Source organism: Gadus morhua, chromosome 23, assembly GCF_902167405.1.
Source record: "Gadus morhua chromosome 23, gadMor3.0, whole genome shotgun sequence".
NCBI lineage: Eukaryota > Metazoa > Chordata > Actinopteri > Gadiformes > Gadidae > Gadus > Gadus morhua.
Window position 1 is genome coordinate 13,732,857 of NC_044070.1, and position 18,100 is coordinate 13,750,956.

The 18,100-nt window shown below is 44.5% G+C and overlaps 1 protein-coding gene across 2 annotated transcripts; it reads right to left on the minus strand.

Moving 5' to 3' along the window:
- Positions 1-5,757: 5,757 nt before the first annotated feature.
- Positions 5,758-18,091, minus strand: LOC115537048 (calponin-3). Of its 2 annotated transcripts, XM_030348654.1 has the most exons (8): positions 17,813-18,091; positions 9,111-9,232; positions 8,797-8,863; positions 8,403-8,540; positions 8,156-8,272; positions 7,923-8,069; positions 6,644-6,968; positions 5,758-6,047 (listed from the first exon to the last, which is right to left on the minus strand). In XM_030348654.1, exons 1-8 carry the CDS (start codon positions 17,867-17,869, stop codon positions 6,043-6,045), a joined length of 978 nt encoding a protein of 325 aa, XP_030204514.1. In that variant the 5' UTR covers positions 17,870-18,091; the 3' UTR covers positions 5,758-6,042. The 2 variants fall into 2 exon arrangements, with proteins under 2 accessions (XP_030204514.1, XP_030204513.1); XM_030348653.1 differs by having other exon boundaries at positions 5,758-6,968.
- Positions 18,092-18,100: the final 9 nt, after the last annotated feature.

The window sequence follows — 18,100 nt, forward strand, 5'->3', positions numbered from 1 at the left end:
CTCTAATCGCTGAGCCCTCCCCCTCCCTGGGCCAGCCATCGATAGGATAACTAGTTGGTGTCTGACTCTCCCAGCCATCTTCTCAAGATACACTTGGAGGTCTAGGGTCTGTAGCTGCCTGTCTGTACGGTGATGCTTTACGCCTCACTCCCTCTATTCGATTAGGCCTATGTGTGGAATGCTGCCATGTCACCCCATCACTGTTACTGCCTTTTAGTTTTTTTTTTTACCAAACAGTACGCCACTGTGTGCTCTCTTTGACACAGACACGGTCTGGCCTGGAGTCACACGGGAGCTGCGCTATGCTACTGCCGTGGAAAAGGGTTGTCGTGTGCGGTTCTCTCAGCCCACTGCCCTCTCCTGTTCAGATACACAGTATTGAAAGACAAAACGTTTCCGACGTGATATAGAGTCCGTCCAAGGCCACACGTGTTTAAAGGGTCCCTGTGAGTTTGCTGCCATCTATTGAAATCTCTATTAAGAACTCATGTAGTAACATGCAAGGCTAATCTTAGTTTATTGGTAATATTGGTGTACGCATAAAAACAGTAAAGCACATATACAACCTTCTATGCACTTTATGTGAAATTGTTATATCCAACAGGCTGTTTCATTTGGTTCGGAACACACCAATTGGAACACTGCTTGTTAATAGTGCACCATGAATAAAGTCATTATGATCAATGTTTGTTCAATTTAATGAACAGTTTGTGCGTGCATGCGTGCAATGCAGCTCCGCCATCATCAATAAAATAAAAACGACTTAAGAGTCACATGACGCAGTGATCTGCTGTGGTTCCTCTATTGTCCCACCTGCCCAAGCAACAGCGATACCCCGAGGACACCCCCCTCCCTGGGTGTGCATGAGTCACTCGGACCATAGCCTCATACTCTGAACCCTAAACCACACAAGGGGGGCCTTGTATCCTGTATCTGCCGCTCCGGCCGCCGTCGGCCCCAGACCCCAAGTGCTCATTCATCCAGTGAATTATGTCACAAACGAGGCTGTAGTCGATTGGACGGGAGCCAATACAGTCATGTCAATGATGTCAAGGAACGTATATATCAAGGGACTTCCTTTCTTGATTTGCCCGCGGGCCTCGTTTAGTCTTCTGTTGTGGATGGTCAGGTCATTCAGAGCTTGACTGGGTTTGTGCTGGATTTGTCATGCATAGGAAACGTTTTAATAATCGGTTAAAACCTGATGCTGTAATATTGACTCCAATCCCCTTGCATCCTTTTAATGTTAAAGCAGTCAATCAGAACCCTATGTGGAGAACATCTTCTCTGGCAATGCTAAATGGGGCCCTCTCCAGTTTCCACCATGTACTGTTATGTTGTGTACTGTACATTAGGTTCTATAAACCCATGCTTGAATGGCTGTCACGCAACCACTCACCTGTGGTGACAGACATGGCAAATATCTGTGCGTGCATACATGTGTGAGAAATGCTTAAGCTTTTACTAGATGTACGCAGTTAAAAAACTGGAGTTTAGTCCCGGAGCATTCCGTGCAGCGAACCGGATTTCATTTGTCCAAACAAAAGCCATTGAAAGTGAAAGCCCCTCACCAGGAGGTGAACAGACCGGCCTCTGTCCCGGGGTGTGGCCCTAGGCCACTGAGGTGGAGGCGTGAACGGACTAACTAAGCTTACACCTTGCTCTAAAAGGCTATAAGGCGTGAAAGAGTTCGGACGACGCCATACAGTGAAAAAAGTCTGCTTCAATAACACCATTGGAATCACACCTCATAACGGGTTAACGCACTTTGGGCTAATTCATTGGACTTGTTGTTTTTAAATGTTTATGTTTATGCGTTTCCTGTTTACGATGTACAGTGTGGTTCAGTGTAGGGATTGGTGTTTCTAAATGTGTTATCTATACACTTTCTAACTTATTATTACTGTTATCATAAGTTATATGTTTTCCATGCAGTGGAAATGAACAGCTTTATTCTTGGCTCAAACTTCTCCTTCCCCCCCTTCTCCTTCCCCTGCTTTAGGATTTGTGAAAAAATAAAAGAATTTTCCACTGTCCCAAAAAAAGAAGCTAATTATATTGCCAAAATAGGCCGTTTTGGGTTCAGTCTCTGGGATTCGCATCCATCTGCAAGACGTCTTTAAAGACGTACCCACACATGACATGCACAGAGAATTATTAGGTACTTATGTGGTATACAACCGGCATTTGCTATCCACACTGGAATTTGCTCATTTTCAAGGCATTTGAAGACATGGACATTTGGCAGGCCTTGTATTCGGAAAGCTATAGTATAGATAGACTTATACCGTATATTATATACTAGCACACGCATAGAAACTTTACAACAATTGAAATGAACATCATGTCGCTCACAGGGTGTTCATATAAGCCATTCATAAACAACTAATAGATTGCATGAGTTTCCGCCAGAAGGTTACAGGAAACGACCCAGAAATCAACATTCCAGAAGGGTCTGTGTGGTAGAGGAGCTCTCTGCGTGCTTCACCTCCTCCACTCACAACAGGCTTGTTTTAACGTCACAACCAGTGCTCACTAATTGGCAGTTCAACAAAGGGAGCCCTGGTGTTCCCATTGGCCCAAATGGAAACGGAGGTATTTAAAGTCTGCACCACAGGGACATAGGGACTCCATTGTGCTGCCTTCTGCAGACCTCTCTTATCACTGACCTGGCGGTAGAGAGAGCGAGTCAAAAGTCAGTTGTTCTATCACTTTCCTCCTCTCCACAGAGATAGAAGGCTTTCCTCAATGCATCACTTTCGTACCAAGACGAAAAACCTACACGAGGCAAAAAATAAGAAGATTAGGAAAATTGTGCGCAGCTATTACTGGGGCACCATCTGGGTCCAGTTATGTAAGGCCTTTAACAACATTAGGCAAACAGACCTTTTGTTGAGATTTTCTCACTTCTTTTTCCACTTAGCCTCTCTTTTGGAATGAAAATGAGCACCGCTGTTATCCTAAGGCTGGGCAAAGTGTAACAACTCACATAAGAACATAAACCTAGTATCCGTTCCTTGGAAGTTGGACTCCTGCAAGCGCTTTGCTGATGTGGTCGATTTGACACTAAAATCCCCCAAATGTGGGTTGCCGGCTATGTTATGTTTTCGACACTTGAGTAGCATCAAGTTATTGCTGTGTTCATAACGATGTGTTATTCTGGTTGTATCATAAAAGGTAGCCGTCAAATGAGACAGGAGTCAAACTTGTCAAAGTTGGACCTCAAAGTCAGAAAATGAACAGTGACGGCATGACAGACAATCCTTTAACACCGTTGTCATCAGAGTCCAACACTTCACAGTCCACCAACCAGAGCTCAAAGGCGTGTTTGGGTGGGGGGGGGGGGTACACTTCTCGGTACCATCCCTAGGAATACCGGCCCCTCCGTGTGACCAGAGGCTGAGCCAAGGCCCCGGGTAGGAGCGAGGGCCGGAGATAATAAAGTCCAGGCGCTCTGGAGCAACAAGGTTTCCTTCCACAGAAGTGTGTGTTTGTGTATGAGTGTGTTTTTCCCGACAGTAATTGTGATATTCATGTGAGACTTTGTGTTTAACAATCCAAGGCCATCTCTTGTAAACAGACGTTTCATCTAATGCTAGGTATTGGAGACTATTTCTCGTGAAAAACAAGTGATTGCAATTGTTCAAAATGATGAGGTGAGGTCATCTGCCCTTCAACTACCGTGACATCACAAGGCCGTAATTCAATCCGACCAGATAATTGTAATACGTCTATGTGCTTTGATTTCAGTGTTCGGTTTCTATTTGAAATTCAAGAAATGGTGGGTTGGTATGTTCCAGGACGCTGTGGTTAAAAATGTCAGCACAAACCATCAAGCCCTAATCCTGCACCTCATCAATTTTAACTCTCTGGCCTGGGGTAAAATGTATTGGCAACCTGATACAACACACACACACACACACACACACACACACACACACACACACACACACACACACACACACACACACACACACACACACACACACACACACACACACACACGCACAAATATTTAATAGTATAACAGCACCATGGCTGTAAGGTAATACTTTGTGTAATTAATCAAAAGTGCCAGGCATGATGTACGTCTGGCCCCTGAGAGACATGTGTGGGGTTGTGGCTTTAAGGAGGGAAGCCGGTTATACTGTCAAGTCTGCTTTCTGTTTGGGACGGCGCATGCTTTGGAGGCCTTTGCAGGAATGGATGTCTTTCATTTTTTGTATGTGTGGGTATGTTTCTGCCCTTCCCTTTTGTAAAGCCCTCTGTGGTTGCTAGCAGTTACCATGCTGGTTTGGACTCCCGCTCTATAATTGAGTCCTTTGCGTCTTTCACCCTGGATTCCGCAGGCTTGCACAAAGCAGTGATTATTCCAGAGCAGTGGACTGGTGGGGGACTGGGGTTGGGGGGGGGGGGTGAGAGAGAGAGAGAGAGAGAGAGAGAGAGAGAGAGAGAGAGAGAGAGAGAGAGAGAGAGAGAGAGAGAGAGAGAGAGTTGCAAGAGATTGAGAGCCAGGGGTCTTGAATGAATGCCATGGTTTTCTCATGTATCCCATTGGCTGACCCCCTCCAAACCCGGTGGCCAGGCGTCCTGCTCATTGGACGCATAGGTAACCTCACCCCTCCACCCTGGTGCAAGAGCTACAACACAGAGACTCATCACAGCACAGCCCTAATGAAAAGTGACCCGGGTTCCACCAGTAGGATCCTGTGTCCCTGTGTGCACAATGACATCGGTGCAGACCTCCTAATTGGGATTAAAATAGCCTTTTATTCAGGGAGAAAGCCCCTTCGTGACATACCCCTTTGTGTATGTGCATGATGGTCCCCGTCATACACCGACATGCTAAGGGTCAACTCTGTTTAAGGGCTGGATGACTTTTGCTTCTTGGCCTGCTGAGGAAAAATGTGTCCCGTGGCCCGTGCCTGCATCGATAGCACTCAGTATCCGTATCCAACGAGATAAGTCAGCGCACAACATGTTGCAGCTTTCAACATTCCCCCCTTGTTTGAGGCCTTGGACTAGTTGCCATGGCATTGTTTACCGATGAAATCCAATGAAAATGCCCCCCTCCCCTATACATCCCCATAACAACGACCCGACTACTTGAGGTGAATTACGTTAAAACATTTTACTAACTGTTATTAACTATCTATCTACAAATCTGGTAGAGAAACTGTTTGAGTACTTTAATTTGACAAGGCTAACAGCAAGGGAGTGAGGGGGTAGGAACTGCAGTTGTACATTAGCCTCAGCATATATGCTGATACGCATTCCTTTGTATTTGTGTCAACTACTCTATGTTGACACTGCAAACAGTACCAAGGAGGTCCATAAGCCAATATTTGAATGAAGAAAGCAACTTTTGGGGCATGGGATGTGTCACTTCTATACTCTCACAGGTTAATAGTCGCAGGTTAGCTTTGCAGAGCCTGACTACAAGACACAATAAGGTTCCGTTAGTTCTGATTATGTAATGATTATGGTTGATGATTTAGGGTGTTAGTCCGCATAACAAAAATGTAAAGTTGAGGAGCTGAGGTTATTAGAGACCGTATTAAAACAAATAATGCTCACCTTTTCATTAATCTTGAATAATGAATTCCTTTTGTGATGAAAAGTTAATCAGATTTACAAGGGAATGTTTGAATTCTTTGTTGATCTTGGAGACCAAGTTACACGATAGCGCTCAGCCATACAATAGACCACAAATAGGACTCATTCAGAAACTAAGCACTGTAAAAAGATACTTTAGGATCCAAGGAATTTAAGGCTTTATTTATATTGAAACATACAATTTATCTTTAAAAGAAAACATCACACAAGGGACTGGTTTATGATCAGACACATGGCAATAAATACACTTTAGGAATGTAAAAGGAAACAATGGACATTGTAACATGCTGGGACAGCGGGAATCACCTCCATAGCCCCAATTGATAAAACTGGAATGGCACGAACTACAGTCTGATCCTCCAACTCAATGGGAGATGCGGGCAAGTGTGTGTATATTGGTGTTGGAGGTTGGTCAAAGCAGTCTTTTTAACCTTGAAAAACAGGTACATGGAAACTGGTACATTATTCATACATATCAATTATGAAGCATCACAATTTAAAAACAAAAAGATAAGGGATAGACAAGTTGGATTTTAAACTTGGCTGTTGCTACAACGCTGGTTAGACGAATGCTATTGCTAGTTCACAGTGTCCTGTATTTTTTATATTTTTTATAAAAACAGTAGATTTTCTTTCTTTTTTTTTTAAAAGGAATGTACTCGTGCTCAAAAAACTAAACAAAACGCGGAAACATTAACCTCACGGTTCTATTGTAATGAATGAAAGAGAATCATTTAAACCATCGCCGCTTAGGTTGGGGGGGGGAGTAGCGAATGAGGTGAAACGCACTCAAGGCAACGACTGAATCTTATTGCTTAGAAACAAAAAAGAGTAAAAGAAAAAACGAAGACTAGCGAGGATAGCAAAAGACTTGCTCTGTTGTGTTGTCGATAAAATACGCATTGTGTTAATACTGCTCCGACTAGCGGTATAGTAGGGAAGGGGTTAAAGGGGCAGGCCGTCTCGTGGTTGGGAGGGGGGACGGGGGGGACGGGGCGGTGTGCAGGTAGCCACTAATAGTCAATACCCTGGTCGTTGTAATGGGTGCTGTAGTCGTCGTGGTAACCGGCCGGGTACTCCTCGTCGGGGAACTCCGCCTGATAGTCACTGTCGCTGATTTCCGATCCGTTGGTGCCCGTGCCCTGGCTGCCGTTGGTGTGGACGGCCGGTTCCGTGGCCGTGGCACAGTACTTGGGGTCGTACACCTGCCGGCCCAGCCCGTACACGCTCATGCCCTTCTGCGACGCCACCTTGTTGGTGCCCATCTGCAGGGAGATGGTGGAGTTGTCCATGGGCACGGCCGACTTCTGGTCGTAGATGTCCCTGCGGGTGCCCGGGGCGGACATGCCTGCCTGCTCGGACACAGAGCACACGCCGAGGCGATACATTAACGATGGGTTTCAGGGGAGAAGGCGTTTCAAGCAGGAGGCCCTCAGAAGGTGAGGCAACTTGTTTTAGACAAATATACGCCGGTCCGCAATTGTAAACCCGGAAGCATTCAGAAGTATTGCCCCAAGTTTTCTCCTTTTCTCTTTATTGTACCGTGGGTCAGAGACTAACGCAATTTCAATTCCTCTAATTGTCTGGCACATAATTTGGAAATGACAATAAAGCTGACTTTGGCTTTGAAGTTTGTGTTTTTGGCCTCCACCTCAAAGTGGTCTATTTGTTGATCTTTTTTTATTGTTATACATGCTGAAAATAAAAGACGATACAATGAATTAACTACCGAAGGAATGCATTACCCCATCTAGGTTTGCCACCTGTCCCTTAATATGGGATTGTTCCGTACTTTCCCCAACACGTCTTACATACACAACCACACAATCATGCTATGATTATAGAGTGGTGAAAGAGAAAGTGTTGGACTACAGTGAGGTAGTCCAACACTTAAGACCGCGGCTCTCTTAAGACCGTACAAGCTGCCGTTGGCTGGTCCTTTAGTGCTCTGTTTATATCTCTTGCGTGTTTATTGGTCTAATTACAGTAAACGGCTTGGGTAGAATCTACAAAAAACTGATTCTTCCGCTTTTCGTTTTGCGAAAGCTCTTTGAGAAAGGAATTAAAAGGCTTGTCCAAAATAAAGGCCCTGGTGGTGATCATGATGGAAGCAAAATAGACACCCGGGCTTAAAATGGACGTTTTATACACTATTTTGTTTTGCAATTTTCACACATCAGTGTTGAGCATAAGTGCATGGGGGTTCAGTCAAAGTGGTTTTGATTCGACTTTCTTATCAACTCTTGATCAACAACATTTGACTCCATCGCCACGGCCCTGCGGGGGCTTGGTGGGCGATTCCTCACCTGGCTGGCTCCCTTGTTGGTGCCCATCTGGAGGCTGATGGTGGTCTGGTCGAAGGGTTTGTCCGTGTGCGTCTTTGGGTCATAGAGATGTCTTCTGGTGCCATAAGCAGTCATTCCTGCCTGACTCGCACACTTGTTTGTTCCCATCTGAATAGAAGAACGAATTTTTTCCTGTTAGATACATACATGCAAAAACATACAACAAACACACAAAAGTGCTTAAACGGTCGCACCTGTAGTCCAATGACACACTGGCCTGCCTTGATCTTGTCGTCGTCGAAATGCCGAGCCTGTTTGTCTGCATATTTCACACCAATGTCAAACTTTGTGTCAATACCTTTGGTCTTTGCCTAAGAAAACAAAAATAGGTTACTCACTAACAATGGCTGTTGAAAAAAAAATTGGGAGAGAAAAAGAGGGGAGGGCGAACACAGAGGACACAAACACATGAGCGTTCATAGTAGGTCTGCGGTGGCTCACCATGTTCGCCAGGGCAAGCAGTGTGGTCTGAACTTGAGTGAGGTTCCCGTTTTCAAACAGGTCGTTGGCCTCAAAGATGTCGTTGGGCTTCATGCCGTAGGCCAAGATGGCTTTGATGAAGTTCCCGAGGTTCTCCAGCTGCAGGGAGGCGAAGAGAGAGAAGAATGGGAATGACTGTGTGTGTTGGGGGTACTGGGGAATCCCAGCTCAGAGCAGGGTTAGAGTGCAGCGCTGGCTCGGTCACTTGAAGCGGTGCGAGTTTCATGAATGACTTGTTCCCAGGTCGTGTTCTGAATAGCTTCATTATTATTGGGAACTTTTTTTGTTTGTTGCAAGGATCCATGAAGGAAATGAACAGTTCTATAAAATGAGGGTAAAAACACTTAGGTCTCACCTTGTGCCAGTTGAGTTGTGAGTGATTGATCTTCTTCACCGAGCCGGGCTGCAGTTTGTTAATCAATCTGGGGGAAGGCAAGCGAGATAAGATCAGACATGGAACATCATCATTTGGCTGACAGGAGCCAATCAAGTGTGAAAAGAGACTCATTATGATCTGCTGTTCTGACCATAACTGGATATTGGACATGAGCATATTTTATTTTCTTGCAGAGCTCAGCCCAGAACATTGCAAGTCCACCACACATCTGCAATGTCAACCCCATCAGCGCGCAAACACACACACACGCACACACACAAACACACACTTACTCGCTCAGGATGACCCCATCTTTCAATCCCTTCTGGAAGTTGTCTCCAATGGGCATCCCGGTCACCTCCTCGATCCAGTAGCGCAGCTCCTCTTCCCGTTGCAGGTCGTACTTCTGAGCGATCTAGGCAAGGGTCAAACAATACATATGATTAATTAACAATGTTAATTGTGACTTAAAAACAGTGCAACTGGTGTGTGCTTAAGGAAAACATCCGCATCGCCCAACCCTCCTCAGAAACTAAAATATGCCGGTCATCTTGCGGCTTTTGAAGACCAACATCTCAAGTGACGTTATGTGCATTGGTCAACCGAAACCAATGACAAACTGACGGGTCAAAACATCAGAGGCCTTGTAGAGAAGTATGACATCCGTAGGACTAAAACATTTCGGCCCAGAGAGCATTTAGATGTTCAAAAGTCGTCCATACCAGTAGTTTTGCCATCACAATTGTAAGTCAGTGTTTTCAGATATATACGTTGTGCCCGTCAAATAAGCATTAACATGTTGGTAATGGTACGTGTACAGAGGAAAATGAATTGCATGTTTATTTTGCGTTGTGTGAACAATTGCCTTTAGATGCTGAAAGCAAAGCCACTTTCCCCCACCCTCTTCTTTTCCGTTAGGATTTCTTCCTTTTAGATTCCCCAGATGGGGGGCAGAAGGGGTTACAACAGAATTGATACACAACTAACCACATGGACTATAAGGCCCAGAGACCCTGCTTCAGAAGATCAAAGACTTCTTTGAAGTCCAGCCCAACTTTGCATTGTTGCTACAATTGTGGTGGTTGCAACCATTGCTGATCCAACTGGACTCTTACTAGGTAAGGCTATTGCTATATACATAAGAAAGCTTGGGCATCCAAGAATTCCGAATCGGAAAATACATCCAAACAATAGTGTACGACTTCCATCTGGGTTTGTTGTGCTGAAAATGACAGTCTGGCACAGATTCCGCATGTCAAACTACACCATTCGGATCAGCATTGTTTCGCTCTAGCCTCGACCTCAAAAAGAACAGGCCTAAGATCACAACTGATTGCGTCTGAAAACTCTCTCCATCCAAGAAGCGCTATTTGTGAGAACGAGTCCACTTGTGAGCCCCATCTCTACGGCTTATTTTCTTTCCGTCCTTCTTGTAAACACTCCATCTCTAGGTCAAGGTCAAGTCTAGTCAGATTTCAGGAACTGAAATGGAGGCAGCAGAAAATAAATAGGAAAATGACGTTCGCCATGTGAATTTACATCTGGAAGCTCACATTATGGAAAGGTATACATGCAATCAGAATGGGTCAGAAAAACACATGTTTCCCAAATCAGTCAGTAGATGGAACATTTCTTTTACAAGTGGGAAGTATAAAAAGTGACTCTGAACAGCGAAAGGTCCTTGACCGTGCGTGCGTTTCCGGGCAGACGATGGTGTGTGAAACAATCCCTTTTGGTCTTTCCTGTAATAAAACTTCCATGGCGGCTGCAGCCATTAGCTCATGGGCTCGTTGTAAACAGCACTCTAGTATTGGCTGCAGTCCCGTAAACACAGCGTTCCTAGCTCGTCAGTTTCTGAGGACTACAATAAAAGAAAGAGAGCGAGGGAGAGAGATAAAACATCTGGTCTTCCTGCCAAACCCCAGTAGTTCCCCCTCATCCTGGGGGGGTACTGCAGGACATTGACCACTGGAACGGGAACTGAAATAGCACATTTTACAGTTGCCTATTTGGCCATTTCAAACGGAAGGAATACAGACCTTGAAAGTCTGACCAGACATTTTCAGTTTGGGGGCTTCCACGAGATGGGGTCCTGCTATAGTATCTAAACAAGGAAAGGTGCTGAATCTTGTCTAAATACAACCCATAATGGGAACCCTTAACAGCTTCTACACCCCAACCAGTCCCGACCACTTAAAATAGACGATCAAATTGTCGTCAGACATTGTACAGATTTGCAAACGCCCGTGTTGCCAACTACTGGGTGATGAAAGGTGTGCCAAATACGTTATATGTGCGCTCATCGCAAGCACCAAAACTGGGCAGAGGTGAGGAGCGGAGGACGGGGAACACGATGCCCGGTTTGAACTCCATAAAACGTGCTACGCAGGCTCCATCAACTGGGAGATCGCCGACTCTCATGAGATCTTCGAGCCCCGAGTGCTATGGATGGAATTATGGAAGGCTTCGATAGTATAGTGAGGAAAATAAAGTTTGACCGCATCACTTCACATCAGCAGTTCAGCACAGTTTGGACCACCGAAAAAAACGAGAACACATTGAAGTTCGTCCACTGTACAGAGTCTGCACTTCTGCTGGCCTTCACGCAAACAGAAAGGATTGTTTCATTTCGGCTACGTTCCATGCCCCCCCCAGCCTCCAATCGCCGTTTCAGTGTAGCATCCAGAAACCAGACGCCACCAGGGCAGGATGTGACCAAACTGCTTAGTTTGTAACTTGAGGCTGAATACATATCTGTATCGTTCCTCATATTACCCACTGGAGCGAGAGAAAAAACAAAAGCTAAAATGTTCACGCGCTCTTGTTAAAGGGCAAGCGATGTTGTGTTCCACGACCATGACTGCATGGGAGGTTGGAGAGAAAAGGTTAAAGTGGAAAGTTGTCCATAGTACCAGGCTGGAAAGCACTGTCATTTAGGAATTAATCAGACAGGGATTTAGTGTACGCAGATTTTGGAGTTCTCCTCTGGGAAACACGGAGAGCACAGAAAGAGAGAGAGAGACAGAAAGAGCGCAAGAGAGAGGGCTAGAGCAGGGAGAGGGTGATTATAGAGAAGAGATTTCCCTCCTCTCACTCCACACCAGTTCACTTCGAAGAAAAAAACTAAAAAAGATCCTGTTCTCTTTTATCTTCTGAGGCATTACAAAATCTGGGATAAAACAAGAAATGTCAAAGTTGAAAACTGTCCCCCCTGACGACCTTTCAGCCAATCCCGTCTCTCTAGTACCTACCCAGTTATGACAGTATGAAAAACATACAGCCACAGACCAAGAGAGAAAGCAATGTGGAACCCGTTCACCTTTTTAAAAACCAATGTAGACATGCACCCACCCACAATACATGCCAACACTAGGTTGTAAAAAACACACTTGTGTTAATGATATCAATTGTAACCGTTATATCAGCAAACATTTGGATTCCAGCCACATAAGTAACCAGCTAGCCAGTCTACAGCCCAGCCCTACGTGGAAAACCCCTCCACTGAACAATGGCATGTGGTTATAGTTGAAAGAGAAGGAATTGGGGGTCAAAACCCTCTCGGATCAAATGGACAACAATCTTAATGTGAACGAGGACCGCAGTGCCTGAACTGAAACGAGCAGTTGGCCAACCACCGGTGTGTGACCCCATGTTGGCTAGCACCACAATGCAGATTAACCATTTAGTGAATCATACACATGGCGTTTACTGCACTATGGCTAGATCAATATTGCAGCTGGTTCCCTTTAATATTTAACCACAGCCCGACTCAACTTGGGAAGAGATTCAAAGAATAAAGGTTGATCGACAGTTGACATCAATGTCAACTGAACAGACAACAGAATAATCATAAGGTAAAACCAGTTTCCATTACTTTAACATTCCTAGCTGGAAGTCAAGTGAAGAGCAGTGTCTCACAGCCTTCCAAACCAAGACAGGAACACAAGTGACAGATTTACAGCCTCTAGAAAGCAGAGATCTTTTTCTTATTGAAAACAGAAATGGAAGCAATCATCCAATGGTCTCAAATAAAATGTTTACTTTATTTGAGCTTTGATTGAAAAGTATTTGTGCTATACTGTAGATAGAAAAAGACTCTAAACAATTCTGAACTCGATAGAAATAAACACAGGTCAGGTTTTCTTTGCTATAAAAAGGATAAAACCTGAAACTACTACAACAAAACCATATTGAAAGGTAAAACCCAACTTGGAAAAACAGTTCCTCAACTTTCGTGAAGGGACCATGACAACCAGAACAACAGTCTCCATCCTGTTCATTAATGAAAGCATTTGGTTAACAACAACAGACCTATCAAGGTGCAGCCTGGCAGACTGAACGCCACACTGACTTCGAAGAACGTCGCAGTGTCAGCACATTGCATGGGAAAAATACTGTATACAGCCTCCCAGGAGGTCTCCCCCCGCCCTCCTACACCGCCCCCCCCCCCCCCCCCCCCCCCCGCACTCCCACAAGAGCCATTACTCTGAAGGATGGCCAGTTGGCCACGTCGGTTGAGTTGTAAATAAGGGGAGCTGCCCTTGGCACTGATACCTTGTTGTAGTGGCCATGCAGAGGTCGTGAAGTCAGGACGGGGGGGGGGGGGGGGGGGGGGGGGGGGGGGGCAGCGACGCCACGTTAGTCGCCCCTCTCCCAGGGAAGCCTCAAGCTGAGCCCTATACATCCGGGCTCTGGGCCAGAACCGCCCCCCCCCTCCCCCTCTTCCCATTGAGTTTAAAGGCCAATGAATGATCGCCCACGGAGCGACAGCACTACGTGTGTGTGTGTGTGTGTGTGTGTGTGTGTGTGTGTGTGTGTGTGTGTGTGTGTGTGTGTGTGTGTGTGTGTGTGTGTGTGTGTGTGTGTGTGTGTGTGTGTGTGTGTGTGTGTGTGTGTAAACATAGCACAGAAAAACCACACCTGCTTCTTGACAGGGGTGGAAGTGGATTGAAATAATCCATTGTCTGTGAGACTTAGTAGTCTTACGGAGACGAGAACGTCTCGATAAAAAAGAAAAAGAAATGCAGTCCCAACAAAAACTGAATGCCTGGTGAGGTGCGGCGGGACAATAACAACCGCCACTGCATCCCGTTATTCTAGAGGTCTGGATCTGAATAAGAGGACGCACTTGCGGGGGTCCACTGGGCCCGAGCTTGTGGGAACAGGCACAAAGGCCTTCTTTAGTCGAGCTGCCTACTCTGATCAATTGAGGCAGATGTGGTTCAATAAGCTGCTGTCGTCGGCAGTATTGTCATTAAATGCCATTTGACATTTACCAATCTTCAGCTGTGCAGAGCCACTGGGAAGACACTCTGCACCCTCTGTGTGGAGAGGTCCATCGCCTCCAATCAGGGGACACGTTCAGTTTCCCAGGATGGTACAGACCATCCTCTTATAAATTAAGCCATTGGTTTCTTCAACAAATGGAGTCAAGAGGCTTCCTTGTTAATGTTTGATTTTTAACTAGCTTACACGGTTGTGAATTGTCATTCTTATCACTCGTTTAGTTTAAGAGTTGACTCCCAGTATGTCCCAGGCTGGCCCTCATTGATTGTATGGCTTTATCTCTGATGATTACGATGTTGGTGTAATCCATTTGTTGTTTGCATGGGACTACTTTGAGTAGGCTACTGTTGTACAACCAATTGTCCCCTGGGGGACATTAATGATTCACTCTACTGCAATAACCAACCAACGCATAAAGGATTATTAGTCTCCCATTTGTATTGGTCACAATGGTACTTGGTTTAAGGACTTTTGTCCGGCAAGCCCTAAACAAACAAAGATCTGTTTGCTTAGTTCAGAGGCAACAGGCCCGGCCATGATCTAACTAAAACCACGACGGGAAAGGGAAAAACAAAGACAAGAGACACACTTTTTTTAGAGACACAAGAGACACAAGGATTACCGGTCCCAAACTAGGAACAACTAGTTTACCTTAAGGCGTCCATTGACAATGGACAAATAATTATGGAGCTTGCTTGCACTGAAATGTGGGTAAAGTCAAATGTCAAGAATAAATATTGTTACTACTACATCTGAATTTCTGGCAAACATATTTCACTCATTAAAAAAATATTTTCTTTAAAACTTCAAAAAAGGAGTGGACAGGGAACTGTAGCTTCTTGCCAAGTTAGTGTCAGCTGCAAACAGGTTTAAAGATTGTCTATCTATAGTAAGAAAAGCAAACCGTAATTCAGTACGACAAACAGTATTTCAGATCAGACAAAAGCATTGTAGATTAGGTTCCAAAATTTTCCAAAAAGTCATTCAAACAGGGTAGCCATTTCAAAGAAAATCACATTCCATGCTTGGCTAGATAATCTTTTGCAAATGATTATTAATGAAGGGGACATTTCTCAATATAATAACAATAATTTGAATCAACAAAACAAAAACACCTCACGCAATAAGCACTAAACAGGTTATTTTGCATAAACATCCATGAAAACCTAAAGCTAAAATAACTCCAGCGGGTTTAACTAGAGGAACGAGTCTTCGTGAGAGTTCATGAACTCTGCCAGGGCTGTCCAAGACAAGGGTCTGGGGAGAAGCGTGTAAACAGAGCGCTGGCGCGTGGGAGGGCTCTCGGGCTGCCAATCTAATACTCTGCCAGCACTTCTCCATCTCGCTTCCCTGACTAGAAGGAGGAGGTTCTGAATAGGAGGAGTTGCCGTGGCCTACGGCATACCCAGATTCATTATAAACTAACAACCAAGACCAGGTAGACAAGAGGAGGCTGGCTCTATCTGGGGCACTACATTTCAATTAGTGAAATTATAGTATTAACCATCTGAGACCTTTAAATAGTCAATAAAATAACAGCAGTAATGTAATATTGGCATGATTCGCTTGTTGCTCCCATCACTGACCCGAAACAGAACAACAACGCTAGACCAGAGTAGAAGATTGTTATAGTAACGAGGGGTTTGAAGAGGACAAGTTAACCTCGGGACAAATCTGCAACATCCTTCACTTCAGTATTGATTCATCAATAGCATGTTGAAAGGTTATGCCTACAAGGTCATTTCATGACCCCGAACCAATAGATTGGATTCAGTCTCCTGTCTGAGAAGATCATTGTTAGTTTGTTGGTGGTGGGAGAGGGGAGTACTGGTGCATCAGTATTTATAGGAAACTCATTGAGTGACAAGTGTTCATGGCGTTCATTGCTGTGTTAACAGGCAGAAAACAGCTTGGCTGAGCTGTTTTTCATGCTCTCCATCACACACACACACACACGCACACGCCAGTGGATGTTGAGCGACTGCACTCCAGTTAAAAAAAAGTGTGGCCACTGGCCAGCATATTGGCAGTGACGGTGGAAAGAATGAAAAAAAAGAGAAAAAAAAAAAAAGATTAACATGGGATTGGAATCAATTTTCAACTGCAGTTCCCCAAATACACTTCCAGAAGCTCCTGTGAGCCAATGGGTTTGACGGATTGAAAGAAGCAAAGTGTGAACTTACACTTTATATAGGGAGATATTTAGTAAAGTTATGCATAGCTTTCGTCTAAATCATCACTTTAGACATTAAAACCAACTTCATTCAGAAAAATACAACTAAGCTTTAATAGACAATAGGATTTCCAATGATATGTTTCATGAGGGCTAGTAGGCTCCTGAATCCCGTGTGCGTGTGCGTGTGGTAGTATGATATATAGTGTAAGTGTAAGTGCTTCATTTGAGCTCTGGAATTCCAGGCATGCAGCGCGCGCAGCTTCCCAAGGAGCCCAGGGTAGGGAATCACACCTATAGCAACACAGCCCGCAGAGGGAGAGGGCCCCCTGCCCGGCCACATTCTTTTGTCCCAGGAAAATGTCTCTGCGTCACATTTTGGTTTTCCAGTTAAGTGAAAACTGGAATTGAGAAAACGAAAATAAGACTTCACCTTTAGAAAGGTAGACTGTTGGCCTGCGGCAGAATATAATTCCCTTTCAATTAGTGTTCCGTTAAAGGTTCATTAAAAAAATAAAACGCCGGTTGAGTGTTGACCTTCCGTGTTTCTGTTAACCAAACTAACGTGACTGTAAACAACATTATGCAAGTTAAAGCCTATCTGTGGAATTCGACCTATTCACTAAAAAGGGCCTATTAAAATCGGCTCCTGCTCTGAGGTTTTTCCTATGATGTCATGATTTAGCCATTTCCTACGAACAGGAGACAACTCCAAAAACCCATTGATGCGACATAAGGCCTATACACCATCGTCAGTCTGAAAATCGAGCATAATTTACGACACAAACAGATTTCCCATCCTAAAAAACTAATTTGTTTACAAAGGTTCTTCGACGTCTGCAAAGCAGATAGAGCATGAGGCAAACGTATTAGATCGTGTTGAAACACAAAATGTGGCTTTTTATTTACACTTTTATGCCTACTGGCACACATCACTGTGCAGTAAAAGTTGAGGGGATTAAAAGTGAATAGGATAATCATTCCCACAAGTAAACTAAACGGTCTCAGGAGCCATCTACTGTGCTGCAGCTAGCGGAGCTCCTCCCTATAGGAACAATGAGCTTGATCTGGATTTCACTATAATCAAGTATTTCCATGGCATTTTACCTTCAGTAACGTTATACATCCCAAAAGAGAATTACCAAAAAAGGCACAAACTTTGGCGTTCACTGCACAATAGGATCCCACATCTCCTCCAAACCAGACCGCAGTAGCTCCACATCAAGAGACAAAATGGAAACTTTAGAAGAGATTAAATAAAAAACAATGAAAGGTTGCACATGCATGGAAAAAAATGCCAATCGGGGCGATGCAAATCGACTGCGATGAATTGGTCTGCAAAGTTCGGGAGAAAAGTGTGTTTATTCATAGGTGAACGCATAAAGCCAGCATTCATGATGAGCCCGACATGTGGTTCAACTTTGTAAGCCCTTCAAGTCCTCGACTTCTGATTTAATTGAAAGATCGCTCCACGAAAGATGAATTCGTGTAAAACGCCTTTTCATTTACGAAGGAGAAAAAAAACAGCCTACTTACTTTGCTTTTGACTTCGGCGGATAATCCGTAGGCCGGTCCCTTATTGAATTGAGTCATTTTTTTTATTTGGATAAATAAAAAAGAATAGGCTAAATTTATATCTTCGGCTACAGTGCAATAAAATGTAGCAAAAGCACTTGAGCTATGCAACTTCGTAAAAACCACAGTCCCCTTCAAAACAAAAGTCCTCAGAGAAAATAAATCCGTGCAGAACTGGTGTGGGAAAGCGAAGCGGAGTGAAGCAGCCTGTCTGAGTCAACAAACTAACCGAGGCTTTTTTTTCTCTCC

What these genes read in the sequence shown, in the direction of transcription:
- LOC115537048 (XM_030348653.1), bottom strand. Translation starts at nt 17,869, where the DNA reads ATGACTCAATTCAATAAGGGACCGGCCTACGGATTATCCGCCGAAGTC. An exon ending in CACAACTCAACTGGCACAAG is followed by an intron (nt 8,541 to 8,796) that starts GTGAGACCTAAG and finishes GCCTCCCTGCAG; the next exon opens with CTGGAGAACCTCGGGAACTT. An exon ending in TGCTTGCCCTGGCGAACATG is followed by an intron (nt 8,273 to 8,402) that starts GTGAGCCACCGC and finishes TTGTTTTCTTAG; the next exon opens with GCAAAGACCAAAGGTATTGA.